The sequence below is a fragment of the Mobula hypostoma genome, chromosome 7 (genome assembly GCF_963921235.1).
Source record: "Mobula hypostoma chromosome 7, sMobHyp1.1, whole genome shotgun sequence".
NCBI lineage: Eukaryota > Metazoa > Chordata > Chondrichthyes > Myliobatiformes > Myliobatidae > Mobula > Mobula hypostoma.
The window spans coordinates 189,026,377-189,047,135 of record NC_086103.1 but is presented as its reverse complement, the minus strand read 5'-3'; the positions used below and the strand labels follow the sequence as shown (position 1 = coordinate 189,047,135).

Here is a 20,759-nt window from a genome sequence, read left to right as displayed (position 1 = left end):
GAGGAACTCAGAAGGTCAGGCACCATTCACTGAGAAGAGTAAACAGTCAATGTTTCAGGCCGAGACCCTTCATCAACATTACATATAGGAACATTTTTCATCTGATCCTCTCAAAACATCTTACCTCTCACTCTAAACCCATACACTCCTCTACAACAGGGAAAGGTTTCTACTGATGACCCTCATCACTTTGTATTCCTCAAACTGGAACCCTCTGCCTCAATTCCAGGGAAAGCAAACTCACTTGTCCTGGTACCTTCTCATCCCTGAAACACTCCTCCAACACTGGTACACCAAAAGGCTGTGTGCCTAATCCATACTCTGCCGACATTACACTTCTGACTGTGTGACTAAGCACTGCTCCAATGTCATTTGTTTGGTGACGACATCACTGCTGTAGATAATAGAAGCAGAATGAGGCCATTCAGCCAATCAGTTCTGCTCTGCCGTTCCATCATGGCTGATCCTGGATCCCACTCAACCCCGTTCACCTGCCTTCTCTCCATAACCTTTGATGCCCTGACTGATCAGGAAATAACAATTTTCACTTTAACTATTCCTCGGGTCTTAGCCTCCAATGCAGTCTGTGGCAGACCATTCCACAGATTCACTACTCTCTGGCTAAAAAAAAAAATCCTCCTTACTTTTGTTCTAAAAGATCACTCCTCAGTTTTGAGGCTGTGCCCTCTGGCTCTGGATACTCCCCACATTTACCCTATCTAATCCTTCTAATGTTCGGTAGGTTTCAATGAGATCTCCCAGCATTCTTTGAAATTCCAGGCCCAAAGCTGCCGAATACTCCTCATTTGTTAACCCCTTCATTCCTGGAATCATCTTTCTGAACCTCCTCTGGAGTCTCTCCAAAGACAACACATCAGTTATGGTTCCAAAACTGATGACAATACTTCATCTGCGGCCTGACTAATGTCTTATACAGTATTCAAAGTGTTATATCACAATGCACAGAGTAAAAGAAATAATGTGGATGATCTTGTTGCACTATTACAGATTGTCAGGTATGATGTTGTGGCCATCACCGACTCATGGCTGAAATTGGTGGCGTAGCTCGGCTGGTAAAGAATGGCATCAAATCAGTAGAAAGATGTGATATAGGATCAGAAGATGTTGAATCCTTGTGAGTTGAGTTAAGAAACTGCAGGAGTAAAAGGACACTGATGGCAGTTATATCCAGGCCTCCAACAGTAGCTGGGTTGTGGACCGCAGATTACAAGGAGAAATAGAAAAGGTGTGTCAAAAGGCCAATATTATGGTAGTCATGGGAGATTTCAACATGCAGATTGATTGGGAAAATCAGGTTGGTAATGGATCTCAAGACAGTGAGTTTATTGAATGCCTAGGAGGTAGCTTTTTAGAGCAGTTTGTTGTTGAGCCTACTAGGGGATCAGCTATATTGGATTGGGTGTTAAGTAAAGAACAAGAGGCAATTAGGGAGCTTAAGGTAAAAGAAAACCTCAAGAGTCAGTGATCACAATATGATTGAGTTCAACTTAAATTTGATAGGAAGGAAGTAAAGTCTGACAAAGCAGTATTTCAGTGGAGTTAGGAAATTACAGTTGTATGAGAGAGGAGTTGGCCAAAGTAAATTGGAAGGAGATGCTGGCAGGGAACACAGCAGAGCAGCAATGCCATGAGCTTCTGGGAAAAATGAGGAAGGCACTGTCATAAAGGGGGCGCAGGTGGCGGACCCAAATGCAAAACACAGACACTGAAGTACTAGGAACAGGACAAGGCTTATCAAGAAAGCAAGGAAAGTGCGGAAGAAACAACGCTGGATGAGACTAGGATACAGGGCCTGGGCTAGGACTAGAGTAGGAAAGCAGGACCTGGACGAGGAACAAGGAACTTGGAACCTGGGTCTTGACTCGGGCTCGGACCCCGGATCTAGGCGAGACAAGACATGGCTACAGGACTGGACGTGAGATTCCTGGACAGGATGAGGGAACCCCAGCACAGGACGAGGGAACCCCAGAACTAGGCACAGGACAAGAACACGAAGCCTTGACTTGGTCTAAATGAGGTTCTTGGATGTGGCTTGGACTAGATGAAGTACTCCTGGGCTGGGCGAGGCACAAGGACAGGACAAGACCCCGAAGCCTTGACTTGGTCTTTGGAGACAGGAACGCAGAACACAGAGCCTTGGTCTGGGGAGACAGGAACGCAGAACACAGAGCCTTGGTCTGGGGAGACAGGAACGTAGGGCCGGGACTCATACACAGAACACTGAACACTTCGAGACAGGACGGATTCCTGTCACAGTATGTGGACAGGCCGACCAGGGGGAATGCCATACTAGATCTAGTACTAGGTAATGAACCGGGTCAGGTCACAGATCTCTCAGTGGGTGAGCATCTGGGGGACAGTGACCACCGTTCCCTGGCCTTTAGCATTATCATGGAAAAGGATAGAATCAGAGGACAGGAAAATTTTTAATTGGGGAAAGGCAAATTATGAGGCTATAAGGCTAGAACTTGCGGGTGTGAATTGGGATGATGTTTTTGCAGGGAAATGTACTATCAACATGTGGTCGATGTTTAGAGATCTCTTGCAGGATGTAAGGGATAAATTTGTCCCGGTGAGGAAGATAAAGAATGGTAGGGTGAAGGAACCATGGGTGACAAGTGAGGTGGAAAATCTAGTCAGGTGGAAGAAGGTAGCATACATGAGGGTTAGGAAGCAAGGATCAGATGGGTCTACTGAGGAATATAGGGAAGCAAGAAAGGAGCTTAAGAAGGGGCTGAGAAGAGCAGGAAGGCGGCATGAGAAGGCCTTGGTGAATAGGATAAAGGAAAACCCCAAGGAATTCTTCAATTATGTGAAGAAAAAAAGGATGACAGGAGTGAAGGTAGGACCGATTAGAGATAAAGGTGGGAAGATGTGCCTGGAGGCTGTGGAAGTGAGCGAGGTCCTCAATGAATACTTCTCTTCGGTATTCACCAATGAGAGAGAACTTGATGATGGTGAGGACAATATGAGTCAGGTTGATGTTCTGGAGCATGTTGATATTAAGGGAGAGGAGGTGTTGGAGTTGTTAAAATACATTAGGACAGATAAGTCCCCGGGACATGACAGAATATTCCCCAGGCTGCTCCACGAGGTGAGAGAAGAGATTGCTGAGCCTCTGGCTAGGATCTTTATGTCCTCGTTGTCCACGGGAACGGTCCCGGAGGATTGGAGGGAGGCGAATATTGTTCCCTTGTTCAAAAAAGGTAGTAGGGATAGTCCGGGTAATTATAGACCAGTGAGCCTTACGTCTGTGGTGGGAAAGCTGTTGGAAAAGATTCTTAGAGATAGGATCTATAGGCATTTAGAGAATCATGGTCTGATCAGGGACAGTCAGCATGGCTTTGTGAAGGGCAGATCGTGTCCAACAAGCCTGATAGAGTTCTTTGAGGAGGTGACCAGGCATATAGATGAGGGTAGTGCAGTGGATTTTAGTAAGGCATTTGACAAGGTTCCACATGGTAGGCTTATTCAGAAAGTCAGAAGGCATGGGATCCAGGGAAGTTTGGCCAGGTGGATTCAGAATTGGCTTGCCTGCAGAAGGCAGAGGGTGGTGCTGGAGGGAGTACATTCAGATTGGAGGATTGTGACTAGTGGTGTCCCACAGGGATCTGTTCTGGGACCTCTACTTTTCGTGATTTTTATTAACGACCTGGATGTGGGGGTAGAAGGGTGGGTTGGCAAGTTTGCAGACAACACAAAGGTTGGTGGTGTTGTGGATGGTGTAGAGGATTGTCAAAGATTGCAGAGAGACATTGATAGGATGCAGAAGTGGGCTGAGAAGTGGCAGATGGAGTTCAACCCGGAGAAGTGTGAGGTGGTACACTTTAGAAGGACAAACTCCAAGGCAGAGTACAAAGTAAATGGCAGGATACTTGGAACTGTGGAGGAGCAGAGGGATCTCGGGGTACATGTCCACAGATCCCTGAAAGTTGCCTCATAGGTGGATAGGGTAGTTAAGAAAGCTTATGGGGTGTTAGCTTTCATAAGTTGAGGGATAGAGTTTAAGAGTCGCGATGTAATGATGCAGCTCTATAAAACTCTGGTTAGGCCACACTTGGAGTACTGTGTCCAGTTCTGGTCGCCTCACTATAGGAAGGATGTGGAAGCATTGGAAAGGGTACAGAGGAGATTTACCAGGATGCTGCCTGGTTTAGAAAGTATGCATTATGATCAGAGATTAAGGGAGCTAGGGCTTTACTCTTTGGAGAGAAGGAGGATGAGAGGAGACATGATAGAGGTGTACAAGATAATAAGAGGAATAGATAGAGTGGATAGCCAGCACCTCTTCCCCAGGGCACCACTGCTCAGTACAAGAGGACATGGCTTTAAGGTAAGGGGTGGGAAGTTCAAGGGGGATATTAGAGGAAGGTTTTTTACTCAGAGAGTGGTTGGTGTGTGGAATACACTGCCTGAGTCAGTGGTGGAGGCAGATACACTAGTGAAGTTTAAGAGACTACTAGACAGGTATATGGAGGAATCTAAGGTGGGGGCTTATATGGGAGGCACGGTTTGAGGGTTGGCACAACATTGTGGGCCGAAGGGCCTGTAGTGTGCTGTACTATTCTATGTTCTATGTTCTCAACACAAGGTAGCGGCAAATGGCTGGACCTACCTAGCGAAGGCTTGGACACAGAGACAGTTCCAAACAATGAAAGACAGTTCCTTATCTAGGCACAGCAAGACTCCAGTCTTGCTCCAGTGGTAGAACTTGACAGCGATACAGGCGAGGTTGCAGGCAAAGCTTCAGGCAGACGCTTCAGGAGGAAAAGGAAGGGAATAGTCCAGCAAATGAAGTTGAACCCAGAAGCTATTTATATAACCAGCCCAAAATCAGAATCATGTGCCTCAATTAAGGCACACAACAGGACAAGGGAAAACCGGAAAACCTGGAATATGGATCGATGGATCGGACCGTGAACCGGACTGTGAAACGGACAGGACCATGACAGGCACATGATGGATGTCTACCAAAATAGAAGAAATACTCAAATAGTGAAATAGTACAACAGTGACTAACAAGGGAAATCAAAGCTAATGTAAAAGCAAAAAAGAGGGAATACAACAAAGCAAAAATAAGCAGGAAGATAGAGAATTGGGGAGCTTTTAAAAACCTACAGAGAGCAACTGAAAGGATCATTATGAGGGAAAGGATGAAATATGAAAGCAGGCTAGAAAACAATATTAGGGTGGATAGTAAAAGCATTTTCAAGCACGTAAAAAATAAGAGAGAGATGCGACTAGGTATAGGACTGCTAGAAAATGAGGCATGAGAAATAGTAACGGGGGCCAAGGAGATGGCTGATGGACTAATGAGTATTTGCATCAGTCTTCACTTTGGAAGGCACTACCAGTATGCCAGATATTGAACGGTGTGAAGGAAGAGATTCCACAGAGTGCAGTTACTATTACAAGGGTGAAGGTGCTAATCCCAGCATACAGACTGCTCGTCAGACGCTCCAGACCAGTTCAGAAGCAGCTGAAAACCTGGCCAGCAGGAGCCATCTCTGCTCTCCGAGACTGCTTTGAGTGCACTGACTGGCACATGTTCAGGGAGGCTGCAACCAATGGCGACTCTACCAACTTAGAGGAGTATACGGCATCAGGGACTAGCTACATCAGCAAGTGCATCAATGACATCACTGTGTCCAAGACCATCACTACACACGCTAACCAGAAGCCATGGATGACCGCGTAGGTGCGTGCACTGCTGAGGACCCGTGACTCCGCCTTCAGAGCAGGCGACAAGGCAGCCCTAACAACAGCGAGGGCCAAACTGTCCCGGGCCATCAGAGAGGCAAAGCGTGCACATGCCCAGCGAATCCACAGCCACTTCCAGGACAGCAGCGACACACGGCGTATGTGGAAGGGTATTCAGGACATCACCAACTACAGGACAACATCACCTGACTAAGCGGGTGATGCCTCCCTCCCAGATACACTGAACAACTTCTACGCTTGGTTTGAGGTGGAAAATGATGTGGCAGTGAGGAAGACCACCCCTCTTCCAAATGACCAGGTGCTGTGTCTTACCATGGCCAATGTGAGGAGAACCCCGCACAGGGTCAACCCACAAAAGGCTTCTGGACCAGACAATATTCCTGGCAAAGTGCTTAGAGGATGTGCAGACCAGCTAGCAGATATTCTCACTGACATCTTCAACGTCTTCCAGAGCAGCACCGTCGTTCCTACATGCTTCAAGGCCGCCACCATCGTCCCCGTGTCAAAGAAGTCTTCAGTGTCCTGCCTCAACGACTAACGTCCCATTGCACTCACATCCATCATCATGAAATGTTTCGAGAGGCTCGTCATGAGGCACATCAAGTCCCTGCTGCCCCCCTCACTAGACTCCCTGTAGTTTGTGTACTGTCCCAACTGTTCAACAGGCGATGCCATTGCCATCACCCTCCACCTGGCCCTAACCCACCTGGACAAAAAAGACACGTACGTTCGAATGCTGTTCATAGCCTTCAGTTCAGCATTCAACACAATCATTCCTCAGCACCTGATTGGAAAGCTGAGCCTACTGGGCCTGAACACCTCCCCCTGCAACTGGATCCTAGACTTCCTGACTGGGAGACCTTAGTCAGTCCAGATTGGAAGCAGCATCTCCAACACCATCACACTGAGCATGGGGGCACCCCAGGACTGTGTGTTCAGTCCACTGCTGTTCACTCTGCTGACCCACGACTGTGCTGCAACACATAGCTCGAACCACATCATCAAGTTCACCGATGACACGACCGTGATGGGTCTCATCAGCAAGAACGAGTCAGCATACAGAGAGGAGGTGCAGCAGCTAACGGACTGGTGCAGAGCCAACAACCTGTCTCTGTAAACAAAAGAGATGGTTGTTGACTTCAGGAGGACATGGAGCGACCACTCTCCGCTGAACATCGACGACTCCGCCGTACAGATCGTTAACAGCACCAAATTTCTTGGTGTTCACCTGGCAGAGAATCTCACCTGGTCCCTCAACACCAGCTCCATAGCAAAGAAAGCCAGCAGTGTCTCTACTTTCTATGAAGGCTGAGAAAAGTCCATCTCCCACTCCCTATCCTCACCACATTCTACAGAGGTTGTATTGAGAGCATCCTGAGCAGCTGCATCACTGCCTGGTTCGGAAATTGTACCATCTCGGATCGCAAAACCCTGCAGTGGATAGTGAGGTCAGCTGAGAGGATCATCGGGGTCTCTCTTCCTGCTATTACAGACATTTACACCACACGCTGCACCCGCAAAGCTAACTGTATTGTGAAGGACCCCACACACTCCGCATACAAACTCTTCTTCCTCCTGCCATCTGGAAAAAGGCACCAAAGCATTCGGGATCTCACGACCAGACTATGTAACAGTTTCTTCCCCCAAGCCATCAGACTGCTCAATACCCAGAGCCTGGCTTGACAACAACCTACTGCTCTCTACTGTGCCTATTGTCTTGTTTATTATTTATTATTATTTATTGTAATGCCTGCACTGTTTTGTGCACTTTATGCAGTCCTGGATAGGTCTGTAGTCTAGTGTAGTTTTTGTGTTTTTTCTTACGTAGTTCAGTGTAGTTTTTGTATTGTTTCATGTAGCACCATGGTCCTGGAAAACGTTGTCTCATTTTTACTATGTTCTGTACCAGCAGTTGTGGTTGAAATGACAATAAAAAGTGACTTGACTTGACTTGAAAAAGCTGAAGGACATAAAGGTACATAAGTCACCCAGACCAGATGAACTGCACCCCAGAGTTCTGAAAGAGGTAGTGTTAGAGACTGTGGCAGCATTAGCAATGATCTTTCAAAAATCATTGGACTCTGTTATGGTGTCAAAGGACTGGAAAATTGCAAATGTCACTCCACTTTTTAAGAAAGGAGGAAGGCAGCAGAAAGGAAATTACAGACCAGTTAGCCTGACCTCGGTGGTTGGGAAGATGTTAGAATCAATTGTTAGGATGATTTGATGGAGTACTTGGTGACACAGGGCAAGATAGGACAAAGTCAACATGGTTTCCTTCAGGGAAAATCCTGCCTGATGAACCTGTTGGAATTCTTTGAGGAGATTACAAGTAGGATAGATAATGGGGATGCAGTGGATATTCTATGTTTGGAATTTTAGAAGGCGTTTGACAAGGTGCCACACATGAGGCAGCTTAAGAGTCTGTGGAATTACAGGAAAGTTACTGGCATGACTAGAGAATTGGCTGATTGGAAGAAGGCAGCGAGTGGGAATAAACAGTTCCTTTTCTGGTTGGCTGCCAGTGACCAGTGGTGTTCTGCAGGGGCGGTGTCAGGACCGTTTCTTTCTATGCTGTTTATCAACAACTTAGATGATGGAATAGATGGCTTTGTTGCCAAGTTTTCAGATGATACGAAGATTGTTGGAGGGACAGGTAATGTTCAAGAAACAGGTAGGCTGCAAGAGGACTAAAACAGATTAGGAGACTGGGCAAGAAAGTGGCAATGTTGGAAAATGCATGGTCTTGCACTTTGGTAGTATAAATAAATGTGCAGACAATTTTCTAAATGGGAAGAAAATCTAAAAATCTAAGATGCAAAGGAATTTGAGGGTCCTATGCAGAACACCCTGAAAGTTAACTTGCAGGTTGAGTCAGTGAGGAGGGCAATGTTAGCATTCATTTTAGAGGTCTAGAATAGAAGAGCAAGGATGTGATACTGAGGCTTTATAAGGCACTGGTGAGGCCTCACCTTGAGTATTGTGAACAGTTTTGGGCTCCTCATCTAAGAGAAGATGGGCCGGCATTGGAGAGGAGGTTCACAAGAATGATTCCAGGAATGAAAGGGTTATCATAAGAGGAACGTTTGATGGCTCTGGGTCTGTACTCGCTGAATTTTAGAAGGATGAGGGGGGATACCATTGAAACCTTTCAAAAGTTGAAAAGCCTAGATAGGGCAGATATGGAAAGGATGTCTCCCATAGTGGGAGAGTCTAGGACAAGAGGGCAGAGCGTCAGGATAGAAGGGCATCCATTTTAAACAGAGATGCGGAGAAATTTCTTTAGGCAGAGGGTGGTGAATTTGTGGAATTTGTTGCCACATAGAGCTGTGGAGGCCAGGTCACTGGATGCATTTAAGGCCGAGCTTGATGGGTTCTTGATTGGACATGGCATCAAAGGTTATACTGTACCTTTGGAGGGCGTACCTTATGAGAATAGGTTGAGTGAATGGCCTTTTCTCCTTGGAGTGATGGAGGATGAGAGGTGACCTGTATGAGATGATGGGAGGCATTGATCATGTGGATAACCAGAGGCTTTTCCCCATGGTTGAAATGGCTAACACAAGGGAGCATAGTTTTAAGGTACATGGAAATAGGTACCAGATGGTTATCAGGGGTAAGCTTTTCACACAGAAAATGGTGGGTGCGTGGAATGGTCTGCCAGTGACAGTGATAGAAGCGCATACAAGACGGTCTTTTAAGAGCCTCTTAGATAGGTACATGGAGCTTAGAAACATGGTGGGTTATGCGCTACGGAAATTGCAGGCAGTTTCTAAAGTAGGTTAAATGGTCAGCACAATATTGTGGGCCAAAGGGCCTTTAATGTGCTGTAAAATTTTATGTTCTGTATTACGGGGAGAAGCAGGAAGTGGGCGGAGGAAGACGAAGAAAGAATCAGCCATGATTGAATTGCAGAGCAGACGCAGTGGGCCAAATGGCTTAATTCTGCTCCTACATCCTATGGTCTTATAAGGACTCAGCATTGTCTCCTTGGTCTTATATTCTATTCCCCTAGAGATGAATGCCAACATTGTATGTGCCTTTTTTACCACAAATTCAACCTGTAAATTAACCTTCTGGGAGTTTTGCATGAGGACTCCAAAGTCCCTTTGCACGTCTGATGTTTGAATGTTCTCCCCATTTAGATAATAGTCCATATTATTGTTCCTTTTCCCAAAATACATTGTCATATATTTACCAACACTGTATTCCATCTGCCACTTTTTTTGCCCATTCTTCCAATTTGTCTAAGTCCTGCTGCAATCACATTGCTTCCTCAGCACTACCTACCCCTCCACCTATCTTCGTATCATCCACAAACTTTGCCACAAAGACATCAATTCCATTATCCAAACCATTGACAAACAATGCGAAAAGTAGTGGTCCCAATACTGACCCCTGCAGAACACCACTAGTCACTGGCAGCCAACCAGAAAAGACCCCCTTTATTCCCACTCACTGCCTCCTGCCTGTCAGCAATTCCTCTATCCATGCCAGTATCTTTCCTGTAATGTCATGGGATTTTATCTTATTAGGCAGCCTCATGTGTGGCACCTTATCAAATGTCTTTAAAAATCCAAGTAAATGACATTCACTGCCTCTCCTTTGTCCTGCCTGCCTGTTACTTCTTTGAAACTCTATCAGATTTGTCAGGCAAGATTTACGTTCACAGACACCATGCTGACTTGACTTATTTTATCATTAGTCTCCAAGCACCCCAAAACCTCATCCTTACTAATGGACTCCAACACTTTCCCAACCATGGGGAGAAGGCTGGGGAGGGGACTGAGGAGGGGAGAAAAAGATCACCCATGAGTGAATGGCGGAGCAGACTTGATGGGCCAAATGGCTTAATTCTGCTCCTGTGTCTTACTGTTTTTCCTTGCTTTTTATGCTGTCCTTAACTTCTTTTGTCAGCCACGGTTGCCATTTGTGAACAACTTCTTCTGTGGGACACAGCCATCCTGCTATACCAAGCCACTTCAGCCATATCTGCTCTGCCATTATCTCCACCAGTATCCTCCTCCAATCCACCAGGGAAGCTCCTCTCCCTTGGAAACACCAACACCCTTGAACTGAAAATCCTACAAAAAGTAGAGGATATGACCCAGTCCATCACGGATAAAACCCTCCTGCCCACTGAGCACATCCACACAAGCATTGTTGCAGGCAAGCAGCACTCCTGTCCGGGACCCTCACCACCCAGAACACCCTCTGTTCTCGCTGCTGCCACCAGGAAGGGATGCAGCCTCAGGACACACACCACTCCGTTCAGGACAGTTATTATGCCTCAACCCTTGAATGAGAGGGGATAACTTCACTTGCTCTATCACTGAATTATTTCCACAACCTATGGATTCACTCTTCATCTCTTGTTCTTGCTACTTACTGCTCATTTACTTGTTTCTTTATTTATTGTTATTATTTACTTTTTTTTCTTTTTGCTTTTGCACAGTTTGTTTATGTTTGCACACTCATTATCTGCCCACTTGGTGCAGTTTGTCATTGATTTGTTAAAGTGATTTAATCTATTGAGTTTGCCGGCTAGAAAATTAATCTAAGGATTGCATATGCTGTCATAAATGTAGCTTGATAATAAACTTCCTTTGAACTCTGACCTCTGAAATCCATCCCACACAACGTTCTAGTCAATCTCTTCTACAAACTCTCCTGCTCACCTCATATGCCAGAAATACACAGTACTACGCAATGTCCTGGAGAACCTCCTCTCAAACCTCTACCAAGCCAAAACGTTCTTCCGATTATGAAACCATCGAAACAGCACACAGCAATCCACATCCCAAAAACACAGAGTAATATGCAGTACTCCAATCTCAGACACACCCAGTAACACGACACACAGTACTCCAATCTCAGAGACACAGAGTAACATGACACACAGTACTCCAGGACTCAGAGACACAGAGTAACATGGCACACAGTACTCCAGGTCTCAGAGACACAGAGTAACATGACACACAGTACTCCAGGTCTCAGGGACACAGAGTAACATGACACACAGTACTCCAGGTCTCAGAGACACAGAGTAACATGACACACAGTACTCCAGGTCTCAGGGACACAGAGTAATCCGGATTGGATCTAGGTCCTTTGGCCCATCTTCAGTGATGATCGTCGCATCCTAATTGGCCAAATGAGTAGTACAATAAGGTTGGAGAGTGGCAAATGTTAGTCATTTGTTCAATGGAAGTAATTTGAAGTAATTGGAGTATCTGTGACTTTTACATTTAAAGAAGGTGCAAATGAGATTTAGGTGGATGTTTCCTGAATTAGACAGTTGTAGTATGACAGTAGGTCAAGTGAGGCTTGGGCTTTTGTCTTTGGCGTGAAGGAAGATGAGAGGTGACTTGATAGAGGTGAACTGAATGATGAGAGGCATAGCTGAAGTGGACAGCCAGAGACTTTTTCCCCAGGTCAAAAATGGCTAATACCAGGGGGTATAATTTTAAAGGGAAAGTAATGGGGGTTGATAATGTAGATCTTTTACACAGAGGTGCATGGAATGTGCTACCAAGGGTGCTGGTAGGTGCAGACACATTAGGGACAAGCAATGGATCTGTGGATAATGGGGTTAGGAGTGGTCTGCCCTGCGGTGACACACATGATGGGAATGGGGAGAAGGTTATGCACGGGGGGGGCGGGGTTTGAGGTGTAGGGTTGGGGAAAATACAGCTGTGCTGCTCACTGGGACTCTGGTATGTTTCAGGGACGCTGTTCACGGTTCGGGAGTTGAACCTCGAAGTGTCCGAGGCCATGGAATTGGTGGTTGAAGCCCGGGACCGCGGCCTCCCCGCCCTCTCCTCACGCAGCACGGTGCGGGTCCAGTTTCTGGATGTGAATGACCACTGGCCAACCTTCAGCCTGCCTGAGTACCGTACGCAGGTGTCCGAGGACCTACAGCCAGGCAGCACCATCCTCACATTTGAGGCCACCGACCTGGACCCATGGCTGGACAACAGCGGCCTGGACTATACCATCGTCAGCGGCAACACGGCCAACGTGTTCCAGGTGCACAGCTGGCTCCGGCCGCAAGGCAACTGCTGGCGGACGCTGGGCAGCATCATGCTGGCCGAACCGCTGGATTTCGAGACCGTGTCCGCCTACAACCTGACCATCGCCGCCTCGGACCGCGGGGTGCCCCGCCGCAGCCGCACCGCCTCCGCCCTCATCAGCATCAGCGATGTCAACGACAACCCGCCCATCTTCAGCCGTGCCCGCTACCAGCTGACGGTAAGCGAGGCGGCGGCCGTGGGCACCGAAATTGGCCGGGTTTTGGCCACCGACGCCGACTCCGGCACCGTCATCCGCTATTCCATCAGCTCGGGGGACAGCGGCGGACACTTCACAGTGGATGAGCGGAGCGGGGCCGTGCGCCTGGCCCGGCCACTGGACCGGGAACTGCAAGCGCACCACCATCTCATCCTTCAGGCCAGCGACGGCCCCGGTCACGGCGTCCATTTCGCCCTGGTACCGCTGTCTGTGCAGGTAACCGACGTCAACGACAACCGGCCGCAGTTCCCGGTTCACCGGCTGACCGCCAGCGTGCGAGAGAACATGCCAGCCCGCTCACTGGTCACTACGCTCCGCGCCACGGACCTGGACTCGGGTGGTTTCGGAGAACTGCGATACTCGCTGGTGGCGCGGCCGGGGCTGGGGGCAGAGTCCTTCACCTTAGACCCGCTCTCCGGGGAACTACGCACCCGGCGGCCCTTCGACTTCGAGCGGCTTCACTCGCTGGATGTTCTAGCGCAGGCGGTGGACCCGGGTAACGCCTCAGCCACTGTCACGGTTCAGGTACTGGTCACCGGCGAGGACGAGTATGATCCAGTATTCAGCCAACCCGCCTACAGCTTCGCCGTGCCGGAGGACGCGCCGCGAGGATGCAGCATCGGCCGGGTCCTGGCCACTGACGAGGACCACGGCCCGGACGGCCTAGTGCTCTACTCGCTGTTGACGCCATCGCCCTATTTCACGGTGAATGGCAGCACCGGGGAGGTATTACTGAAGGTGGACGGCCGCAGGCGGCCAGGCAGCCGGGCCCGGAGGGAGGCGCGTGCCCTCACCCTGACCATCCAGGCGCAGGGTCCGCTGGCCGGCTCCCGCTCCGCTCACACCCAGGCCACCGTGGACATCAGCCACACTTCGCTCGGGCTGCCGGCCGAAGTGAGCCCACTGCTAGTGGGCGCACTGGCCGCTTCGCTGGCTATCGGCGGGATGCTGGCGGTCATCGGCCTGACACTGGTCATCCTGCGGGCCAGGAGGAAGCGGAGACGCGCCGAAGGTGGCCTGCGGGAGAAAGCGCTGGAGAAGCTGGCGGCCGAGGGGACCCTGCCCGCCAGCGAGCACATCTACCACCAGGCGCTGCCTGGCTACCCTTCCGCGCCGGCCGCCCTCGGGCCACCCTATAGCCGTGGCGACTCCGTTGACCCATCGCACTCGAGCGGCCGCGGCTCGGCGGAGGCGGCCGAGGACGACGAGATCCGCATGATTAACGAGTACCCGCGGCTAGGAAGCGTGTCTGCACGCGGCCCCGACTCAGGCATCCAGCAGGATGCCGACCGTCTGTCAGACGTCTCCACTGAGCCAGCCGCCGACTGGCTGAAGCAGAAGAAGGGGCCCTCCGTGTTGTTGCCGGGGTCGGTGCCGCAGCCGGCGTTCCGGGATCACGCAGGGGGCTTCCCGGTGGGCGGAGTGGGGCTCGGGTCCTGTCACGCCAAGGACTGCGTCTTCGCTGAAGACGGGCGCCCTTTGGCTCAGGGATCGCTGACGGCCATCGTAGCCAGCGATGAGGAGCTGAGGGGCAGCTACAATTGGGACTATCTCCTCAACTGGTGCCCGCAGTTTCAGCCGCTCGCCAGCGTCTTCACCGAGATCGCCCGCCTCAAGGACGAGAGCGCCCCCCGCAAACAGCTACCGGCCAAACCCAAGGCAGATCCCAAGCCTTGCATCGACCCTCCGCCACTTATCACTTCGGTGGCCCATCCGAATGCCATGTCTGTGCCCCCTCGGCTGGCAGTGGGGAGGAAACAGATGCCAGCCATGCGCCGCTCGCCCATCACTAGCGACGCCTCCATCGCCTCGGCGGCCATGTCCCCGAGCTTTTCTCCCTCACTCTCCCCTCTGGCTGCACGGTCCCCGGCCGTTTCCCCCTTCGACGTCTCGCAAGGACCGTCGGCCTCGGTCATCAGCACTGAACACTCCCTTGACACTGCCCAGGAAGCTGAGCTGCACATCTGACCCTGCGTTTGCCCCTTGACCCTGTCACACACCAGTCACCAGGGTGGAGAGCGAGGCAACATCAGTACTTCTCAAAACTGGGGATATAGCAGCAATGTCATTCCAGGAAACAAGTCCAGAGCAAATCTCCATGGATCTGTTGAAAAATTGTTAATAGTTCAAACAAGTAAAAATTGGACACAAGCTAATCCTGAAACTGGGCTACCAGCAGACAGAAAGAAAGAGTCGGGATAATGTGAATGGTGGCCTTGAATCGAAGGAGGTGGGAAAATAGATGGTGTGAGTGAAGAGAGCTTCACCCCGTCTTTGAGTGTGTGATGGGATGGTGTAGAGGGAGCTTCACTCTGTGTCTGACCCCGGGAGTGTGTGATGGGACGGTGTAGAGGGAGCTTCACTCTGTGTCTGACCCCTGGAGTGTGTGATGGAATTGTGTGTGTATTGGGGGGTGGGGAGGAGTTTCACTCTGTGTCTGACCCTGGGAGTGTGTGATGGGACAATGTAGAGGGAGCTTCAATCTGTGTCTGACCCCAAGAGTGTGTGATGGAATTGTGTGTGTATTGGGGGGGGGGAGGAGTTTCACTCTGTATATGACCCTGGGAGTATGTGATGGGACATTGTAGAGGAAGCATCAGTCTGTGTCTCACCCCAGGAGCGTGTGATGGGATGGTATGGGGGAGCTACACTCTGTGTCTGATGCTGGGAGTGGAGTGTGTGATGAGACCATTTGGAGGGAGATTCAATCTTTGTCTGACCCATGGGAGTGCATGATGGGACAGTGTAGAGGGAGTTCACTCTGTATCTGACCCCGGGAGTGTGTGATGGGACGGTGTGGAGGGAGATTCACACTGTTTGACCCTGGGAGTGTGTGATGCGATGGTGTGGAGGGAGCTTCACTCTGTGTCTGACTCTGGGAGTATATGATGCTATGGTGTGGAGGGAGCTTCAGTCTGTGTTTGACCCATGGGAGTGTATGATGGGTCAGTGCACAGGGAGCTTCACTCTGTGTCTGACCCTGGCAGTGTGTGGTGGGACCGTGTGGGGGGAGCTTCATTCCGTGTCACAACCCCAGGGATATGTGAAGGGACGGTGTAGAGGGAGCTTCAATATGTGTCTGACCCATGGGAGTGCATGTTGGGACAGTGCAGAGGGAGCTTCATTCTGTGTCTGACTCTGAGAGTGTGTGATGGGACAGTGTGGAGGGAGCTTCACTCTGTGTCTGACTCTGGGAGTGTGTGATGGGTCAGTTCAGTGCAGAGGGAAGTTTGCTCTGAGTCTGGGATGGTGTGGAGGGAGCTTCATTCTCTGTCTGATCCCGACAGTGTGTGAAGGGATGGTGTCAGGGGAGCTTCATTCTGTACCTGACCCTGGGCGTGTGTGATATGTCAGTGGAGAGGAAGCTTCATTCTCTGTCTGATGCCGGCAGCGTGTGAAGGGATGGTTCCTGGGGAGGCTTCATTCTGTGCCTGACCCTGGGAGTGTGTGATGGGACCATGTGGAGGGAGAGTGAGTCTGTGTTTGACCCCAGGACAGTGCAGAAGGAGCTTCACTTTGTGTGTGGATTTGATGGGCCTGTTCTTGATGAGACAGCATAAACTATTTGATATAAGTCGGATCAAAGTAGAGAAGTTAGAGAAAGTCAGATAATGTTGGCAGAGTCTAGGGATGCGGATGGTACAAGGAGCACTCCAGGTTAAAGTCTGAGGTCATTCTCACCAAATGACCTTGATGGTGGAGTGCAGTTAATACTGGTTGGGGTCAGAGTTTCCTTTATTTTGGGATTAGAGTGATTTGCCACTCTGAATTGCTCCAATTTATGTATGAAAGGGAAATTTATTTTTCAATTGAACATTATTAATGTGTAATTGGCTAGCATTTTCCTATTGATGGAAGAGACAGATTACCTTCTTGTCGTGTTCTATTTGAATCCTCACCTCTTAAGCTCCCACCTCAACTACAATCTACGCTAGACTGAACGCAATCACTTTGCTCTAAGAGGAGGTTTATGTTTGGTGAGGTTGTGAACTCTGTCCGGAGTTCCGAGTCCTGAACATTTGTCGAGGCCACAGACTGGGAAAACAGTGGTGCTGTGAGACTGGCTTGTTATGTGGCCGTCAGTAATAGCAGGACCTCATTATGAAACAATGTGATTGTATTTATGGGCAGTCGGGGCAGCAACGATGTGTGTGTCCATCGGTGATGTGGTGTTCATGTGGTAGAATCCTGTCCAGGAACCGGAAGCAGAGGTGGGGTGTCTGGGGCAGTAATGTGGCATTTTCTGCACACTACCCGGGGTCCAGACAAGGCCAGAGGTCACTTCAGCACAAACTGAGGCCGATACTGAGTCAGTTTCTATCGTTAAGGATGTAAACTCTCACTTTGCTATAGTTCTGGTTAACTTGGTCGTTTTGTGTAAATAGTACTTGAAAGTTGCCTGTAAACTGATGAAGGACAAGAACCCCTGGGATATTGGTGCCTCAGCCAATCAGTTATTTGTTCAATATTTTATTGTTTCTAAATGCTGCATGATGATTGGTGAGACAATGGCATTTCCATAACAACTAACTATTCCCTGGGGTCAGCAATGGGAGAGGTGAGGAGATGGTCAGAGCCAAATCACAGACTGCGGCCAGGAGGGATATTCACTGAGTGACTGGACACAGTCCACTGTGCAGCAGCCCCAGCAGGCACTGCCCAGTAATAGCCACCCCTCGCTGGAGGACTGATCAGACATACTGATCCTCACTGGAGGACGGGTCCCACACATGCGCTGAGCCTCGCTGGGGGTTGGGTCCCTCACACACACTGATCCTCATTGGAGGATGGTCCCATACACACACACACACACACACACACCCTCTGACCCTCACTGGGGGACGGTCCCACACACACACTGGCCCTCACTGCGATTGGGTCCCACACACACACTGACCCTCACTGCGGTCAGGTCCCACACACATACTGACCCTCGTTGGGGGACAGTTCCACACACACACTGACCCTCACTACGGTCAGGTCCCACACACACACACGCTGACCCTCACTGGGGGATGGTCACACACACACTGATCCTCACTGGGGGGATGGTCCCACACACACTCTGACCCTCAATACAGTTGGGTCCCACACACACCACTACAGATATCTGCCTGTAGTGTTAGGTTTCCTTTAGCACTATTGGTTTAGTGTAAGTTGATAAAATTTCCTTGTGTAATCCTTATCTGTGTATTAATGTTAGAGCACAACACCAGAATTCTAGGGGCATTAATCAGGGGCAGGTACCGAAGATTATAACTCCTTTTTCTACTCCAGGGGGCACTGTTCTCCAGCTTGGGCCAGAATCCCTGGATATTCTTCTCACTAGCAACACATGGGTTAATGGACAGTGCCTGAAAGCAGGAACCCTGGCTGATACCCTCCTCACTGTGATACCAGAGGTCGCTGGTCAGTGATGGGGAGTAGGAGCCTTGGATGAATCCTGCTCACTGTGAACCTGGGTCACTGGTCAGTGATGGGGAATTCTGACTGATCTCCTCCCCTTCCCTGGGTGATATGTTTGCGTTAAGATCTCACCTGGGTCATGTGGGCAATGTGCACTGAACACTGGGAACCTGTGGCAAGTGACGATGGTTGTTCTCTGCTTTGTGAGCACAGAAGCAGGTGGTGCGGTATGATACTGTGCTGTGCAAGAACATGGTATCACACACGGAAATGATTTCCTCAGCCCCGTGTCGAGTGTCGTGGTGAGAGCTACTTGTGGCCACTCCACTGGGCAGATCACTCCACTGGCAAACCACTGCTGAGTCTGGGAGAGTCATAGAAAACTACAGTGCAGAAACATGCCCTTCATCCCATGAAGCCCAAGCCAAACTGCGAATCCAAATGTATCTTAAAAATCAAACCCGCATCTACCACTCGTGCTGGCAGTTCGCTTCACACTCTGAGTGAAGAAGTTCCCCATGTTCCCCTTGAATATTTCGCCTTTCACCCTTAACCCATGACCTCTAGTTATTAGTCTCACCAAACCTCACTGGAAAAAGCTTGCTTGCGTTTACCCAATCTATACCCTTCATAATTTTGTACACTTCTATCAAATTTCCCTCATTTTTCTACGCCCCAAGGAATAAAACATTAACCTCTGCAACCTTTCCCTGTAACTCCGGTCCACAAGCACCACGAATTTTCTCTGCACTCTTTCAAATGATATCTTTCCTGTAAGTAGGTGACCAGAATTCTAATGCACTCTTTCAAGTTCATTGATATCTTAATGATATAACAACTCCCCAGAATTCCCACCCGACCCCAATGGAGACAAGTGGAGGAAGCTCTAACCCCCAGTGGGGGTGGGGGTGGGCCTAATGCCAGTGGAGGCAAGGTTATCAATCCTGTGGAAGAATGATGAAGTGCACAGGTTTACTTGGCGAATGGTTCAACAGGAAGCAGAAGATTCAATGGCAATATTTATTTTTACACTCTGTAATATAAGAGCTGTGTTTTGTATTCTGATGTAATAGACATGCATGACTCTGTAATGGAGATGGCGGCTGCACAGGGGCCAGTTCCAAGGACCCGGCCTTTGGTCAGTCCCTACACTGGCTCTGGTCAGCTGTTATAAGCAGAATTTTCATTAAATCCACCAATTTGTACAAAAGCTTGTCCTGTATGTTTCAGTTTTTTGTTTTAGATACACCTACTTCATCACATCTGATATAAATCTGTCCTGCATTAGCCAGAGATTTCCCACAGTAACTATCACTGGGTTGGTGAGAGGCTGCAGACTGTAGACAATCCAGGACTCTGTGTTAAGTAAACCCTCTCATAAGGATCAAAAGACACAGGAGTAGAATCAGGCTACTACGCCATTCCATCTTGGCTGATTTACTATATCCCTCTCAACCCCATTCTCCTACCTCAACCTTTGCCATCCTGACTAATCAAGAATCTATCAACATCTGCTGTAAATACACCCAAGGACTTGGCCTCCACAACCGGTAATGAATTTCACAGATTCACCATGTTCTGGCTGAAGAAATACCTCAGAATCTCTGTTAGAAATGGACATCATTCTATCCTGAGGCTGCACCCTCTGGTCTAGAGTCTCCCAGTATAGGAAACATCCTGTCCACATCCACTCTATGAGACCATTCAGTCCATCATGATCGGACAGACAATAATGCCGAAGTAAACAAACTCAATTTGCCTGTATTAGGCCATAATCCATAAAACCATGAGGTATAGGAGCAGAATTAGGGCATTGGGCCCATTGAGTCTGCTCTGCCATTTCATCATGGCTGATCCATTTCCCTTTTCCCCTGTAACCTTTCACTCACTGACTAATCAAGAACCTATCAACCTTCGTATGAAATATACCAATGACTTGGCCAACACTGCCACCTGTGACAACAAATTCCACAGATTCATCATCTTCTGGCTAAAGAGATTCCTCCTCATCTCTGTTTTAAATGGATGTCCATTTATTCTGAGGCTGTGCCCTCTGAGTCCGAGACTCCCCCACCACAGGAAATAACCACCCTGTTGAGGCTTTTCAACTTTTGATATGTTTCAATGGGACCACGGCACCTCCCCGAGTCTCCTAAATTCCAGCGAGTTCAGGCCCAGAGCCATCAATTGTTCTCATATGATAAGCTTATCATTCGTGTGAATTTTTCTAATGCATCATATCCATCTCTCCCAAACCTCCCCACAGCCTATACTGTACCATACGACATCGGAGCAGAATCACGCCATTTGGCCCATTGAGC

General features: G+C 49.1%; 1 protein-coding gene across 1 annotated transcript in view; it reads left to right on the top strand.

The window, feature by feature from the left end:
* Positions 1-19,629, top strand: part of LOC134349859 (protocadherin-16-like) — a 500,217-nt gene extending 480,588 nt beyond the window's left edge. Inside the window, exon 21 of the mRNA XM_063054823.1 lies at positions 12,470-19,629. Within this exon, the coding sequence (XP_062910893.1) occupies positions 12,470-15,000 (2,531 nt within the window). The 3' untranslated portion in view covers positions 15,001-19,629. The remainder of the gene's footprint in view (positions 1-12,469) is intronic.
* The last annotated feature ends 1,130 nt before the right edge of the window (positions 19,630-20,759 follow it).